At 36.2% G+C, this 17,551-nt stretch overlaps 1 protein-coding gene across 5 annotated transcripts in view; it reads right to left on the reverse strand.

Annotated features, from left to right (window-relative positions):
• Positions 1-17,551, reverse strand: part of RBM26 (RNA binding motif protein 26) — a 114,504-nt gene that overhangs the window by 60,760 nt on the left and 36,193 nt on the right. For 3 of the 5 annotated variants that reach the window (XM_006894063.1, XM_006894062.1, XM_006894061.1), the window contains exons 2-9: positions 16,000-16,118; positions 15,168-15,304; positions 11,489-11,577; positions 9,688-9,905; positions 7,519-7,779; positions 6,818-7,057; positions 6,254-6,394; positions 5,412-5,552 (exon numbers count right to left, since the gene is read on the reverse strand). In XM_006894063.1, the coding sequence (XP_006894125.1) occupies positions 5,412-5,552; positions 6,254-6,394; positions 6,818-7,057; positions 7,519-7,779; positions 9,688-9,905; positions 11,489-11,577; positions 15,168-15,304; positions 16,000-16,118 (1,346 nt within the window). Of the gene's footprint in view, positions 1-5,411; positions 5,568-6,253; positions 6,395-6,817; positions 7,058-7,518; positions 7,780-9,687; positions 9,906-11,488; positions 11,578-15,167; positions 15,305-15,999; positions 16,119-17,551 lie in introns of all 5 variants that reach the window. The other 2 variants (XM_006894060.1, XM_006894059.1) reach the window with 1 other exon arrangement.

Genomic DNA, 17,551 nt, shown 5'->3' on the forward strand with positions numbered 1-17,551 from the left:
ATTATCTATTAATAAAAATATTCTTGTTTAAAAATATTTTTTTAAACAACACAATAGTATATTTCTGAATGTACTATTCTGAATGTCCAAATCCAGGACAGTAAATTGCAAATTCCAAAAAGGTAAAAACAAATGAGAACATATAAGGAGGAAAAACACTCGAAAAGTTCTTTGTCTTCAAGTCAGAAACAACTCAAAGCTGACCAATCCAGCAGATGTTTCAGAGCTGGAACCCACAAGAGAGGAAACTGCCCTCTTTCTCCTGAGGAGTCACTGGGGTATTTCTACCACTAGAGATATGTCACCTTTTGGTTATAGACTTGCTAAGGATGACGCCACCAGAGAGTTACCTTAAATTAGAGGAAAACTTGAAATACAATAAGGAAAATACAAAAACAGGCAATCATCATTTTAAATAGGTTGCTAAATCTGTTGACTGGTACACAGAAATTTATTAATAAAAAATACTCTTCAAAGTAGCTTATTAAAAAAGTCCATGATGCCATCAAAAAGTTTATACAAAAATGACTAAAAAAATAGTCATCAAATTTCTAACTACTATGCCAGATGCTTATCTTTCACTAGTGTCTCTTCTAATAGCCAGTAACTAGAGATACGTAGTGTTTAAACTGTCTTAACTCCAAGCACCATGTAACTATATACAAGTAATCTCACCCATCTTCTGTCTTAGTCAAATCAGAAATTGGACTGGCATTGACATGAGTGGCTCTAATGAACATCGATCTGTACTGCCACATATACATGCCACCTGTTTTAACAGTAAGGTATGGACTTTATTATTCAAAATGGCTTCCTATGCACAGACTTTGAATCTGCCATGTGTATGGGCAGAGATATGCAAATAGGATGTTAGTCTGTCCTCAAGGTGATAACCAGTTTAAACAATCAACCAGGGAACTGGATAGTCTTGCCAATATATGTGAGCAACTGCAGCAGCAGAAAGTCTCTCTCACCATCAGTAAAGGAGAGGTAGGAATGCAGTGGATGGCCTTCTTGACCAGACATTCTTGTGCCAGCTAGAATTACAGCAGCAGCAGCAGCAGCAGCTATGACCAAAGCAGAGAACTGGAGAATCAACGTAAGATGGAACTGCTACTAGCTCCCCAATGGACCAGAATCAGAGCTAAGTTAAATAGCCTTCACCCAAGTTTGTTGGACAGCTGGGGGAGGGGGGAGCCCATATTGGCAGGGTTGAGAACTCTGTACCACTGGTCTAAAGCTGTCAGGCTCAAGACTAAGGTGCCTATGTGCACACTTGGAAGATGTCCTGACAGTATTCTGCTATTAATCTGGATTATAACCTTTTAACTTCCCCAATATGATTTTGAGTTTTGGACCCAGCAAAGCAGTGAGATCAGTGTTACAATGAGGAAAATGAGGTATAGAAAGCACAGGGGACATGTCTGAAATCATGGGAATTGGTTCTATGCTGCTAAATGCTGTTACAGACATAATTCCCCATTGTGAAATAAAGAACAGAAAGAACCATCCGCACATGGCCCTTGCTCTTTTTACATAAGATGAGCAATAACTAACTAATTTGAGTGGCATATCCCAGAAAAAAAACATGAAATATCCACTTGATGAAAAATAAAAGCGATATATGATTGGGTATTATGGTTATGACGAGTCCAGAATGAAGGTTGCATAGTGGAGTATACTTGGGGCAGGGGAACTGTATACCAATGAAGGAAATTTTTCTTTTACTTTTTAAAGAGAAGAGTGAAGGGGGGGGGGGGGCGGGGATGGACAGGGAGAAAAACACAACAACGAATGAGTGGAAATCCAAAATTTCTGTAAATGTTCATTAAAATATATAAATAAATAAAAATTTTTAAAAAATAATTTAAGTAATGACCAAAAAGATGGGAGAGGTTCTGAAAATGAGCATACGCTATGTCCTACTCATTGGAAATATCTTTTCAACAACATTCCTATGGATTCCATCTAGTAAAGTTCATAAGTATGTTATTGTTGATTGTTTGAGTCGTGCTTGACTCAAAGGCAATCAACAACATACCTGTGAACTTTACCAGATGGAATACATAGGAATCAAACTGACTGACTGTGGAGACAATGGAGAAGTTCAATGTCAATAGTCATAATAAAACTAAGGATCAACTGTGTAAGAGGTTATCACAAGCATTTCAGGTGGAAATTGAAGAAAATTAAATCTTGAGACTCCATAAATAGAAAAATACCCCACTTGAATTTAAGGATCCTCTCAAGTGAACATCAGTAACAAAAGACTCGAACCATTGTAGGATTATATGAAAGGCATCATCGATGGGAAAAAACACTATACCCCCAAGCTCTCTGGCCTTCTATGTTGTTGTTGCTGTTGTTATATGGCATTGACTCAAAACTGACTCATCTCTAACTCTCCAGCAGGTTTTTGTTCTTTTTTAATTTTATTTTATTATTATTATTATTAATTTCCATGAACATCTACAGAGATTCTGGAATTCCGTTCATTCATTGTTGCACTTTTCTACCCACCCACCCCACCCCCACCCCCAGTTCCCTCCTCTCCTTGAAAAGCAAAAGACAAACTCCTTCATTTGTACAATCTCCTCCCCCAGCCCACACATCCCCACCCCCACCCCAAGTATACTCCACTCTGCAACCCTCATTCCTGACTCTTATGATAATCATAATGCCCTAAAATATATTAATTTTAAACTATTCTCTCCCTCATCGGCTTCAATGCAGTAAACATAATTTATCCAGTTTTTCTCTCAGTCCAGCAGGTTTTGAGAACTAGTAAATCACACCAGAGAGATTATCATTTTCTCTCAAAGCAGCTGGTAAATTCAAATATGTAAGTTGGGTTGGCAACGCAACTCCTCATCCAGTAAGAAACCAGAGTTCCTTTTGCTTTACAAAGTAACTGTTACAAATATTTTTTGTTTTTGTTGTTGTTGTGATAGTTATTACAACGGTCTTGGGAGATATAAAAGGAAAGGAGGAGGACTCCAATAAATGTCTTACTTTACTATATTCTACACACTTTAATCATGAAAAATTCCTGAACACACAAAGAAAGATGGTTCTGTGTCTTGTAGTAGATGACTGCCAAACAACAAATGAAAAACTGTAATATAAATGGTTACAAATTCATCATACTTTTTTTTCTTAGGTTACTTATTTAAGTGGCCTAGTGGGTAGGGCATAGTGGGCAGTGTTTGGTGGAGCTCCCCGATTAAAACAAGCTTGGAAGCAGGACTGGCATCCACCTCCAAAATAGCTTGCCTCTGGAAACCCTATGAACCTGGACAAAGGATGAAAGTTGTCTTTCATTCATAGGGTCAGTATGAGTCGCCTACAACTCGACGGCACTTAACACCACCACCAGAACAGAGAGAAGTCAGGTGGCCTCGTGGACAGAAAGTGATGCTACCAAGCCAATGTGGGTGACTCTAATCTATGGCCCTCAGGCCTATCTTTGTTTTTGGTAAAACATTCTTCTAGGTCGTATAGCCCTGGTCTGTCCACTTGCTGTAGAGAGAGACAACTCGTGGTTGCTGTGTAGCTGAACACTGTGACACTGACGTGTCAAATGCAAGAATGGTTACCGATGGCGGACAGTTTTTGGTGGAGCTCTCCGATTCAAACAAGCTTGGAATTAGGAGAGGCATCCACTTTCGAAACAGCTTGCCTCTGGAAATCTTATGAACCTGGAGAAAGGACAAAAGTTATACAAGTTTCCAGGTCTTTCGTTCATAGGGTTGCTATGAGTTGCCTACAACTCGACGGCACTTAACAACAACAACAGTGGGTAGGGAGCTGCCCTGACCAGGCAAAAGTGGATTGCTCAAATTCACCAGGAGCTCTGAAGAACAAAAACAGGCAATCTCTTCCATGGGATTTACAGCCTTTAAACAACCTGATGGCAGCTAAGAGTTGGTTTGGAGTCAACAGTATGAGTGAATTCTCATGACATTTTTTTGATCAGGCAAGGCATCAAGAAAAGGTAGGAAATAAAAAGGAATTAAATAGCAGAGAGTTTTGGGGGGAATGCTTAAGTTTTTAAGTATAGTAAGTGTCTCTCTGGAGACTAAGGTGCGTTTGATACAGGCCATGGTCTTCGCAATCACTTGTTATGCATCAGAGTTGGACAATGGCCAAAGAGGATAGAAGGAGAATTGATGCCTTTGAGCTGTGGTGCGGGAGAAGAGTATTGAGAATGCCATGGACTGCTAGGAAAACAAACAGATTCGTCCTGGAAAGGGTTAAAGTGGGTGGCTCCTTGGAGGCAAGGATTCTGAGGCTCCTTCTAACATTCTTTGGACATGTGAGGAGAGACTGGTCCTTGGAGAAGGACATCATGTTTGGGAGGGTGGAGGGACAGCGCAGGAGGGGAACGCCCTCTATGAGGTGGACTGATTCAGTGACTGGGAAATCAGGATGGGAGTGTTGGAGACAGTGCGATTGGCACAGGACAGAGCAGAGTTTAGGGCTGTTGTACACAGGGTTGCTATGAGTAGCAAGCGACTCGATGGCACATAACAACAACAAGTATATATATAATGCTCAGTTTCTAAGTATATTTAATATATTCTATTAAATCTAACAATTTCATAACACTGTAGATGTGAACCACAGTAAATTTTACTTCTTTCAAGTTTATGTAAAACTCTCTTCTCTCTCCAATGCTCTTTCATACCACATTGCTTCCAGGGCTTGTGACTGTTCCAGCCTAAATTCTTATCCTATTCTTCCTTTTAAAATCTTATTAAAATCTAATCTAAAAAATTTCAGCAAGGTAGTGATTCCATGAAATTTAATTCCTTTAAATATACAACCGCAACCAATATCAAATTCTAACATAATGAATATGAACCAAAAGTAAGTATGTGCTGAAAAGATGTGGAAAAGTGATTTCATTATACAAAGTAAAAAAGACTATCTTCAGGAATTAAAGGATTAGTTGACAGAGTTTGGGAGCTTTTGTGGCACTGTCCATAACGAAGTGTTCTAATTCCACGGTTGGGCTTCTCCTGGAGTTTGAAGCCACTAGTGTGGTTTTGAGGGAGAAAGATAAGTTATAACTCTGGTTACAACTTACCGCTTCAGAAATCTGATGAAGGGTTGCCATGAATTAGAAACAAGTTGATGGTAGTGAGTTTGCGGGTATTTTTTTCCCCAAAAGTTTAACCTAGTTAAGACTACAAATAATATATGAAAACACCAACCAAAAAAAAAAACCTACCTTAGATAGTGTGTACTTCCGAAAGTTCCTTCTTTTAGGATAATAGAATAAAATGTCAGTAAAATAAAGCAGCATACATTACCTTTTCTCTCATGGGAGATCAGCACAGAACTGCTAGTTCTTTAAAAATGTTTTGCGACTCGATATGAAAGTAGTAAGAAAATATTAATCATAATACCTCTGGGTGGCAAATCCATATCCCCTGATGTTAGTCCTATCAAGTTAGGCCTCTGTGCATGCACTCTGTGTCTATACATAGGTCTGGAAGTGTTTGTTATGCTTGGGGCTTCAGGATTGTAGCCATCTGTGTCATATGTATCTGGTAAAACAAAAACTGTAATTAAAAAACAATTATAGAATTCCACTTGGTAAATTTTTTAACTAATCATAGAAAAAGTAAATTATACTAGAAGTTGTTATTCTACTCAGTGTCATCAAGTCAGAAATGACTCACAGCTACTTCAGGTTTTCAGAGGCTGAAAATCACATACGAGGAAACCTCATCTTTCTCTAATGGAGCAGCTGGTGATTTGAACTGACTGCCTTTTGGTTGGCAGTGCAACTCCTTACCACCAGGTAAGAGGCCACCAGAGTTCCCTTTATGCAACTTATTACTACTAATATTCAACAGGTAAAACGCTGAGTAACTTAGGAACTAAAGGAAACATGGTTTTATAAAAATTGTTCTTAAATCTTCTAGTGGCTTGGTCGTAAAGAAGTTGCACTGTCAGTCCAAAGGCATGCAGTATGAATAAACAGCCGCTCCGTGGAACAAAGATAGGCAATCTCTTCCCAGGTGATTTACTGCCTCTGAAAAATCTGTTGGATAGTCAGCTTGGAGTTGATTCCAACTCGATGCTACACAAGAAGTTACAGACTTACATTTAACAAAAATTCATGTCTATAATGTATTCAGTATGATTTTACTGAGACAGAACTGAAAAAGCGATTTACTCTCTAGACATTTTAAAAATCCTCATTTAAACTCTATTATGAATATTGAAAGGGTCAAAACTGCACCTGCAGTGAAAAGAGAGGGTGGAGCCGGAGGAGGCTGGTGATGAATGCCAGTTGTTACTACAGTAGGAACAGAACTGGTTGCAGAATTTGGAGGAGCATCCATGCCAGATGGCTGCAAGGGAGGAAGTGGAGGGGGTGGTCCTGTCAAAACCAAAGAATAAGAAATATCATCTGAAAGCAAACAAATAAAATACGTTATTGTACATTAAAACAAGGCTATTTTCATTTATCAGTCAATAATCTATACAATCTAAGTTCTTACTAGTATTTTTCTAGGTAAAATATCCTTTCTATATGTTCCTAAAGGGCTTGTCTTAAGTTATAAAGGATCACAGGCATTGCATTTTGTTAGAACTGTACCTAATATAAGGCCCCTACAAACCTTAACAACTTGCAAAGCTTACAAAACTAGAGTACTCCGAATGGTAGTTTTTACTCATAATTTCTATGAAGCAACTCTAGGATTAGCTTAGATATTTTTAACAAAAGCAAACACTATATTAACTTTATAAAATGACTAAGAACAGGTAGACATTAAATACAGCAAACTTAATATTTAGTTACCTGTAACAGGTGGCAGACTAGGTGGTAATGGACCTGGGGGTGGTACTGGGGGTCTAAGATTCACAGGTGGAGGTGTAAGAATTGGTGGAGGTGGAGGGAGTCCAGGAGGAGGCGGTCCTTCAACAACAGGAGGCTGTGCTGGGAAAGGCAGCATACCAGGAAGATTCACATCTTCTACAACTACTGGGTCACTTCCATGATCAAAAGGACACATATCTCCTCTCATACAAAAACCTTTTTCTGTAGAAAATGGGTAAAAAAAAACCCAAAAAATGTAGAAAGTTAACAAAATTAAGATACTGAAAAATTTAAGTATTTTAAATGCTGAGCAAGTATAACTATTTCATAAGAGCTATTAATACTAGTAGTATAAAATATTACTGGTATTTTACCAACACTGTATCAGTAATACTAAAACCTCTAACATACACAACAAAAAATCATCACAGAATTAGGCAAATCAGCAGATACTTACTCAATTGATAAATATTTATAATATATTAACATTGCTATAAAAATAAATATCATCTAATACTGATATTCCATAAGTAGTAACTTAAAGTTTCTATAAAATTGGCATAAACTTTCTACTGCTGCTGCTATCAGTACTAAGTTTTAAATAACTGTATAATCTAATTTACAAAATTTGCTCAACCAGAAATATTAATTCAGTATTTCATGAAACAAATGAAAAGACTTACCATCATAGTCTCTACATCGTTTCTTTGGCATTGGTGGTCTGACATAGGAATTATGGTCCACCTGGTCTTCGTGAAATTCAGACCAACTTTCGGTAGTATTATTACCATGATGTGTAGGAGCAATTACTGTAATAGTACTGCTCAAAGTAGGTACAGGGTAGTGGCCAGATGAAATGTTAGGGACTGAAGAGACTGGAGTATAATTATTCTCTAACGGATCCGTTCTGTCCAAGTCGTATTTAGGTTTCACTAGATCTCTTTCTATAACAAAATATAAATTACCTATAGTTACACTTTATAAATAAATGTCAGATCCTATCAAAGAGAAATGGTTTAATATTTTTGTACAGTCATTCTTCTTAAAAAACTATTAATGCATAATGTTCGGAAATAAGTTATTTCTACGTAATAGGAACAAACTATAAAATAAGGCAAAAAATTGTTGAAACTATGTTTTGAGTTTTCTTTTTTTTTCTTTTCTTGGCATTCTATAATAAAAACAAGTGGCATCCTACTTTCTTCACTGTAATCTCTGTATGCAACTTTAGCTCACAAGACCAAACATGAAAATAAGAGCATAGTTATTCTTCCAGTGATGAATACTTAGTTGTCATCTATCTCAAGATTCTAGTGTTTTTTTGCATTCTTTAAGAATGTACACACACACACAAAGAATGAACACATGACAGGGGAAAACAAAAAAACAGAAGTTTTTATTAACTATAAACAAAAAAACCTAAAGTTGTAAAAGGTCCCCAAAAAAGAGAAAAGATATTACATGTAAAAATACACTGAAGCATAGAGGGTAGTTTTTATCTGTTGTTCAAAGGGTTGCTAAGTTGGAGTTCAATCTATGGCAATCACTACCATAAAATCTAAAAGTATGGGGATAAGGCTGAAATGTTAATGAAAAATCTAAGCGTCAAAAAAAATTAAAAAAATATATCTAAGCATCAATAATCCTGTCTTACTCAAAGATATTTTAGTTGCTTTACAGCCTTCAACACCTCATTTTCAATTTAAATACTGGAAGAAAATTTATATATAGATGTGCCATTCTCATGAACATAAACATCTGCAAAATTTTCAATTTTTACAGTTTTGCAGTATTAATGGTATATAACAATCTGCTTATCATTTCACATATACAATTTAATCAGTCTTAATACATACCTGAGAAACCATTATCACAATCAAGATAATGACTATACTCTTCACCCCAAAAGGTTCCCTGTGTCCTTCTATGTAACACAGCTCACCCATGCTCCAAGCTCAGGTAATTACAGATTGGTTATATGTTATACTGATTAGCTTGCAGTTTCTAGAATTTATACACTTAAGTTCATTCAACTTCCGCCAGTCCACATCATTATTATTATAAGACTAATCCACATTGTGGCCTCTATCAGTTCACTGCTTTTTAATGCTCAACTGACATAAACATTTGTGCTAGACCTTGTGTACAGGTAAATTTTCATTTCTCTTGAGTAAATACTAAAAACAGGTGAATCAATGCACTGATGCAGGTTTAATATTTTAGAGTACAGCTCCAGTTTCCAGAGTTCAATTCATCTATACTCATTCACCAACACTTAGTACTGTCAATATTTTTAAATAATCTGATTGTACATTAATAATTCGTTGTGATTTCAATTTATAAAAAATGAAAAAATTAAATTTTTAAAAAGCATTAATTTGAACAATACATCAAAATTAAAGTAGGAAGAAGAGAGCATTAACAACAATAAAACCACCAAAAGCTTAACATTCAGTATGTAACTGCTCACAATAAAGAATGTGAAGCAAAATGCAGAGTTCTGGTGGTGTAGTCTGCAGGGAACTGTGCCGCTAACACAAAGGAGCCACATAATTTCCTGCTGCAATTTACAGCCTCGAAAATCCACTGAAGCAAGCTCGATGGCAATGAGTTTTTAGTTTTCTGAACAGAAACAACACATAAACCAAACTCACTCATTGAGTTTACTCCAACTCCTGGAAATCCTCCATCAGATTCTGAGGCTACAAATCTTAACAGAAGAGATTTCTCATCTTTCTCCTAAGAAGCAGCTGGTGGATTTGAACTGTTTACCTTTTCGTTAGTAATTTAACATGTAACAACGCACTAGGTCACCAGAGCTCCTAAAATACACAGAGATACATATCATTTACCTCTGCTTCGGGTTCTGCTTCTGCTTCTAGTCCTGCTCCTATCTCTATCTCTGTCGCGCAGTCTCTCTTTACTCCAACTTCGACTCCGACTCCTGCTGTAACTGCGACTCCGCCCTCGTCTCCTATTGTACCGGTCCCTATATGAATCTCTTCGAGGAGGGTTTCGATCATAATCTCTTTTTCGAGAACGGTCATCTTTCTTCCTCTCATCTCGACTTCTAAGTAAATATATGATCAATTTTATGTAAGTAATTTTAAATGCATAAAGGAAAACACTCAAATTATATGCAAAAGTTATACCTAATTCTTATAACATCCTAATTCTTCATCCTATCATCAGGTAAGAAAATTATCATCTAATAAGAAAATTATGCAAACAACTAGAGGCGTGGAAAGTATGATTTGTTAAGTACTCTAAAAAATGCTTAAAAGCCAAAACATCAATCATAAAAATGGTATATAACTTTTAATCTTACATGTGTTAGTATCCATAGTAGTACATTTAGGCATTTGTGCTAAATTCTATCTCTTAGGAAGAAATGGTGGTAAGGAGTTGCACTGCCACAGTTCTAATTCACTGGCTGCTCTAAGGGAGAAAGATGAGCAATGTCATCCTGTGCGATATATTGCCTCTGAAAATCCACCGGAGGGTCTGGAGCTATGATTCAGTTCTGATTCAAGGGTACATAACAACAACATGTGTGAGGGCGTGCACGCGCACACACACATCTTAAAGGATATTTAGGGTACACTGTCTTATACTTCTATCATTTACTGTTTCAGAGACACTGTATTCTAAATTTATCTGAAGGCTTTGTGGTGAAACAAATTATTAATAAGGTAAATTTCAGGCAAAAAGTGTGAAAAGAAACCTCTGTAAGATCCTGGAGAAGAACATAAAATTCTCACTGAATACAGACTTACTAGAATTCTGGAGGATGGCTTAACCTCTGGAACTATAGTCCTGAGATAATTTTTAAAACCTAAAAAGTCCCTGGTGTGTTTTTAAAGCCAGGCAAGTAAGCTTAACTAGTAAAAAATTATCTTCTTTGATCACTACATTCTTTCAAGATTTTCTATAGGGGATCAAACTGATAACACCTAGAAAGATTAGCTAGGAAACTCATTGAACAGTGTGTTCAAGTTAATGTGAGACGAACGACTCACCAAAACAGAGTGAAAATAGTTGTACAAAGCCAGTAATGTAATCAATGCCACCAAATGTACACGCAGAAATCATTGAACGTACAGTGCACAGTCTCAACAAAATAACAGGAGCAGGAGTTTTGTGAATCATCACCTCACTTGAGAAGGGCTAGAGTATTACGCTAAGTGAACCAACTCAGTTCCAAAAGGACAAATACTGTATAAGACCATTACTGCAGAAATAGATAACTAGTAAAATGTGTATGAGGATCTAAGGGGAGGGGGAGGAGTGGGTTGGGTAATCATGGGGTCACAGGGTTTGACAGGAAGAAGTAGGATGGGGGGATCTGGTATGAAGAGCAATGTATACAAACTTTGTAGATAAAACAGTATAAAATTTAAAAAAAAGTCCACTGGAATTTGAAGTTAAAAATAAAAGCTAATTTTTGAGTATTAATTATTTAGTATACAACAAACTTTATAAATCTTACTTCTTCCAACTATTCAGCAGGAACAGGAAATAACAACTAGTTACATTTTTTTCTATACCAATAAAGAGAGATGTTACGTGTCCCTTTTCTATAAAAGTGGAGTGTAAATATTCATGTAAATGATAACTATTCAGTATTCAGAATGACTAACAGAGTATTTTAACCTGTTTTCTCTGTATCGTGAACTTGATTGTGGAGGACTGTGATTTAACCTTCTAGAAAACTTCTTCTCTCGTTCATCCTCCTTCGTTATCTGAAACAAACAAAATGTGTTCAATTCAGTATTTTTCTGTTACTGTAATGATTTAATTTATATTAATAAATTTTCTACAAGTATTCCAAAAAGTTGTTGCGTCTGATTGCTGTCGAACAGGAACCCTATAAGCAAAAGACCTGAACCCTGTTCTAAAATCATTGCCATTTCTCAAAAGTTCATAGTTTCCAGAGGTTTGTGGTTTAGGAAGTGGATGCCACTCCTGTTTCCAAACCAGTCTTAAACTGGGAGCTCTATCAAATACTGTCCACCATGAATAACCATTATGGTACAAAGTTCTGCATTACAGCAACTCCAGGTTACCTCAGTACAGCAAATTGACAGAAGAGTACTGTACCACTTAGAAGAATGTTCCTCCAAAATAAAGTAAGAACCAACCTTTAAATAAAAAGTCTCTCCACAAGATCTTGACTCTAACAAGAGGCTGAAATAAAAAATTAGCCAATATAACATGTTGCTGCTGTTGTGTTGTTGCTGTGTTCTTATGTGCCATCAAGTCACCTGCATCCTATAGCAACTGTATGTACAGCAGCTCTGAACCCTTCCCCATCCTGAGCCAGCCTCACTAAGTACAATTGTTTAACTGCAAAGGAAAATTTTTAAAAAATGCAATCTCACTGCCACAGAGTTGGAACCAACTCAGAGTTGACTTTCCATTGGATTTCCAAGCTATAATTCACACTGGAGGAGACTATCCCTCTTTCTCTTTCTGTGCATTATCCAGTAGATCAGAATTGGCAGAGAGGCATGGTCTTTGGGTTAGCAGAACACCTCTCTACAGACTATGCAAGACCTATCCTAAATAAACATAGCATTTAAAATCAGAATATAGACTGGAATTTGAGGAGTTCCAAGTTCCAAAAGATTCAAGATAAATATCCTTTATATCAGGCCCAGAAAATTAATAAATTATTATGGTACCAATATTTAGAAGACAAAGCCTTCATCATTAACTTGTGTAAAAGACTGTTCCTAAAATTAAAGATCCTTTTCTCTTCCTTACCATCAAAAATCTATATTGTTGAATATGAAATATGCAATTTAAAATAAAAATGTACTTTTGGTCTTCCATTATACAGCAACATCATCAGTGAGGAGTAAAACAGAAGTAGTGAAAATACAGACAGTACTTTCAAAGTGGACAACTCATATTGTGATTCCAATTCCTTTGTCCTTGTCCTTTTAAAACTTCCTGCTGACTGCTATTTTCCGGTCTGCTTTACAGCTAGTCATATATTACAAAGAGTAAAAAATACTCTAATTTTAGGAAAAAATCTAGAGTAATATATATGAAGCAAAGGAATCTACAAGGGAGGTTTATTATCATGCACACAAGCACACACATGCATAGCTGTAATAATTATGTTCATAAGCACAATAAAAGACAATAATTAATTACAAAATATTTTATTGCATTATATGATGACTAGTTATATAATCTGAGATATATATTATATATTTATATAGATTACATATTATTATATAATTTTTCTTTTTCTTTTTTTACTTGTACAATATATATTACCTACATCATCTAATGAGGTTCCCTTTCAGACAATAGAGAAAATACAAAAGAGAAAACAAAGGTCACAACCACAACTCCCACCACACAATACTTTCCACCATAAACCCAGAACCTAACCAAATCTACTCCTGCATCAGTTTCAACTAACAGTGATCTCACATGGAGATTTTGAGGATATAATCTTTATGGGAAGAAAATGTCAATCCTTCTTCTTAGGATTAGTTGATGGATTTGAACTTCCAACCTTTTGATTAGCAGAAAAAAAAACATATAATATACTCTGCCACCAGGATTTCTTTCTCAGCAATGACAGCAGCTGCCATTTACAAGACCCTTCCATGTGTCATCCACTATGCTAAGTGTTTCATATGTCCTATTTTGCATATTCCTAATGTTGCTACTGTTGTTGTTGTTGATTTCTTTCGAGTCAAGCATGAGTCACAGCAACCCTATGAACAAAAGACCTGAAGCCTTTCTAGAACTTCTGTCATTTCTCAAAGTTCATAGAGTTTCCAGAGGCAAGTTATTTAGGAAGTGGAATCCACTCCTGCTTCCATCATATATACTGTTGCTTGTTATTGATTGCCATCAAGTTGAAGTTGACTGATAGCAACTCTATGAACAAAAGACCTAATGCTTTTCCATAACTGTCATCACTTCACCAAGTTCAGAGTTTCCAGAGGCATGTGGTTTAGGAAGTGGATGCCACTCCTGTTTCCAAACCTGTTATACAACTGGGAGCTCCACCAAACACTGTTCATACTGGGAAGACATTTCAGTATTTGATACTCCAATGGAACAAGGTTCAGCATCACAGCAACACAGGTTACTGAATACTTCACTTAGCAGTGCTAAAGTGCTGTCAAGTCGAATACAATTAAGAGTAAGTTTTGCACAAAAGACCTAAACTCTGCTCTATGACCAACATCATTTCTGTACAGAACTATGTTCTATAACTACCATCATTTCTGTACATTATATACTGTTGTTGTTGTTGTTGTTGTTACGTGCTGTTGAGTCGCCTGCGATTCACAGCGACCCTATGTACAACAGCCCTAAATCCTGCTCTGTCCTGTGCCAATCTCACTGTCTCCAACACCCATTACCCCAGTCACTGAATCAATCCACCTCATACAGGGTCTTTTCCTCCTGTGCTGTCCCTCCACCCTCCCAAGCATGGCATCCTCCTCCATGGATTGGTCCCTCCTAGTAACATGTCCAAAGTATGTGAGATGCTTCAGAATCCTTGCCTCCAAGGAGGATTCTGGTTAAACTTTCTCAGAATGAACCTGTTCATTTTCTTAGCAGTCATGATACATTCAATGCTCTTCTCCAGCACCACACCTTAAAGGCATCAATTCTCCTTCTATCCTCCCTAGTCATTGTCCAGCTCTCTAATGCATAGCAAGTGACTGCAAAGACCACAGCCTGTATCAGACGCACCTTAGTCTCTAGAGTGATACGACTGCTCTTCAGTAATGTGGAGAGGTCCCTAACAGCAGATTTACCATCACAGTACATCTTTTAATTTCCTGGCTGCTGATGCCAAGAGTGTTGACTGTGGAGCCAAGGAAACTAAAGGTGTTAACAATCTCAATCTCTTCACCATGCACCCCAACGCTGCCAATTAGACATTATATACTAGTACATAATAAATCTACTTTTTCATTTCAACTGTCTCTAAGATTGGTTTCTCCAGTGGCAGGCAACTGAACCACATTTTGCAATACACTACTAAAACATCTGAACTGGAAGAAATATTTCCTATATTTGTCATAAGTCTTATATAAAGAAGTCTTTTATCAAGAAGACCTTCTAAGCTTTACCCTGTGCCTTGTCTTTGTTGATTTTACTAACAATTCACTGTGCAATATTACTGGCACTGAGTATAATTATATACTCTAAGTCCTCTTGATGAGTTGATGGTATCCTGGATGCACCATACAGAACAGGTAAAAAACAAAACAAACCCAAGTTTCAGTTTATTTATTCCTGATATGTATCAAAGAACATGTAAAGTATATTAAAAACCAAAAATCCTTACTTCTTCTTTTTTTATATCTTTTTCTTGGTGCTGAAAAAATTCTACCTTTAGGCTTCCTGATGATGGCTGTTCTGGAGGAGGTAGGTAACTCTTTGTATTCACAGCATCAAAAAGTTTTTCCACAAATATCTGTGTCTCTAAAAAACAAACACAAAAGACATTTGTTATCTCATTCTACTTTTACACACAAGATCTCTAATATGATAAAATACATCTTCACTCACTCATTGTCATCAAATTGGAAATGACTCATATCTGACCCTCCAGTGAGTTTTCAGAAGACTACAAATTACACAGGAGATTGCCTATCTTTCTCTTGAGAGCTGCTGGTAGATCTGAATTTCCAGAGACACACTGCCTTTCGGCTAGTAGGAAAACCATCTGATATACCATCAGAGTGCCCTAAAATATATTTTAGCTTTTATATATCTACAAATAATATTAAGGTCAATAGTTTCCAAAGTCAATGTGCCATGGCACAATTCTATAGTTAGTAGTAATCTGCTCAATTCTCAGGGTCCAAAGCCTCTGAGCCAATCACTACCAGTCATGACTATTTTCCATTAACCCTACCAAGTGTGCCAAACACATATCCTATTATTCTCTACTGGAAAGTAAAATTTAAAAGTTGAGAAGTATTGTGCCACCCAATATTCTAATTCAAATAAACAAATAATAAGTAAACTATGGATAAAACCAGTAATCATCATCCCTAATTATAATTAAATTTATTAATATATAAACTGTCATAAAGTGGTTTGTTACAGTTAGAATATATGCCAAATATATTAGCTTTGTATGAGTAGTCTTCAATAAACAACAAAAATCTTACCTTTCTGAAGAAACACATCAAGCTGATCAATACATAATGCCTTTAATTCTTTTTCACTTTTGTCTTTCTTTACCAAAGCCAGAACATATTTTGCTAGGGCTGATGGATCTGCATCACAGCTGAAGAAAAAAGAAATGAAGAAGGAAACATAGCCATAAAAAAATATATATTCTAAAATCAATTACAAATGTAATTAAATAAACCAATAAATGTAAAAAGTTTATGAAAGGCATTCAAGAAACCTAAGATGTTCTCTCTTACACTAATATTCTTTGCATAGTAAATGTAGCCATCATCAGCACATATATTATGTATATATTTGAGAATCAGTAGCCTTTATTATTAAAAAGAGGTTATAATTAACAAAAATAGTGATATTGTTGTTAGGTGCTGTTCAGTCAGTTCCAACTCAAACTGACCCTGAGTACAATAACAACAACAACAACAACAAAAAAACCAAACCAAAAAACCCCCATTGCTCATTCTCACACTAGTGGCTACATATGAGCTCACTGTTGAAGCCATGGGCAATCAATTCATCTTTACATTTTAAAATGAGAATTCAAATGTTGCTTTCCTCTCTTCAAATGTAAATTTTTCACTCTCTTCCCCACCTTTGATAAGTGAGTTGGACTTACTAACTTACTTTTAACAAGTAGAATATAACAGAAATGACAGTGTCTGACTTCTGAGACTGCATCATAAAAGCTACCACATCATCATCATCCTCGCTCTCTCTACTTGTTAGGAAGAAATTAAAACACCACGTCTTAAAGACACAAGCAGTCTTAAAGACAGATAAGCAGCCTTAAAGCATAGGGCTGCAGTAAGTGGGTCAGGAAAAACATAACAATGAGTTGTGAAGAGGATTCTACAATACCAGATAAATCTTAAGAAAACTAAAGCTCTGGCCTAATGCTTAACTTAAGTCTCATACGTGACTCAAAGTCAGAAAAATCTACCTATGTGGCTTCCAAATTCCTGACTCACAACAACAAGTCAACTATCATATACAAAAATTTAAAATGCTTGAAATAAATCTTTCAGAAACAAGTAATCTGAAATGCTGACTACTTTTCAAAATCAGTTTAGAGGTAAAACTATTTAAAAGCAGCTAGGCTTATAATTTCACATTTCATAATAAAACAGCTGAATTTGTATTGGAAGATCAACTTTTTCCTAAGATATTTAAGAAGTCATATCATTTTTAATGCAATACGTTTAGGGCTGTGTTTTTCCCCCTGAGGCATCTGAAGGCACATTAAAATGATTTTTAAAGTTTTCTTTTCCCAGGAATCTTATCTTAGGGGTTTATTCTAAGAGAAATTCAACTTTTCAGATAGGAAAATAAAAGAATTTAAAAAAAAACAAACAAAAAAAAACCCTTAACCAGTTCCCACCAATTATTTCTATACCTCGCACTTTTATTCAGAACATGTAACTTTGGTGGGGTTTTTTGTTTGTTTTTGTGGATTTTTTTTTATTTCCATTCATTCATTGTTGCATTTTCCTTTCTGCCCCTCCCCCCCCAGTGCACTTTTTTCTTGGGAAA

This window comes from Elephantulus edwardii, unplaced genomic scaffold, assembly GCF_000299155.1.
Source record: "Elephantulus edwardii isolate Elephantulus edwardi_28Jun2011 unplaced genomic scaffold, EleEdw1.0 scaffold00134, whole genome shotgun sequence".
NCBI classification, from domain to species: Eukaryota; Metazoa; Chordata; class Mammalia; order Macroscelidea; family Macroscelididae; genus Elephantulus; species Elephantulus edwardii.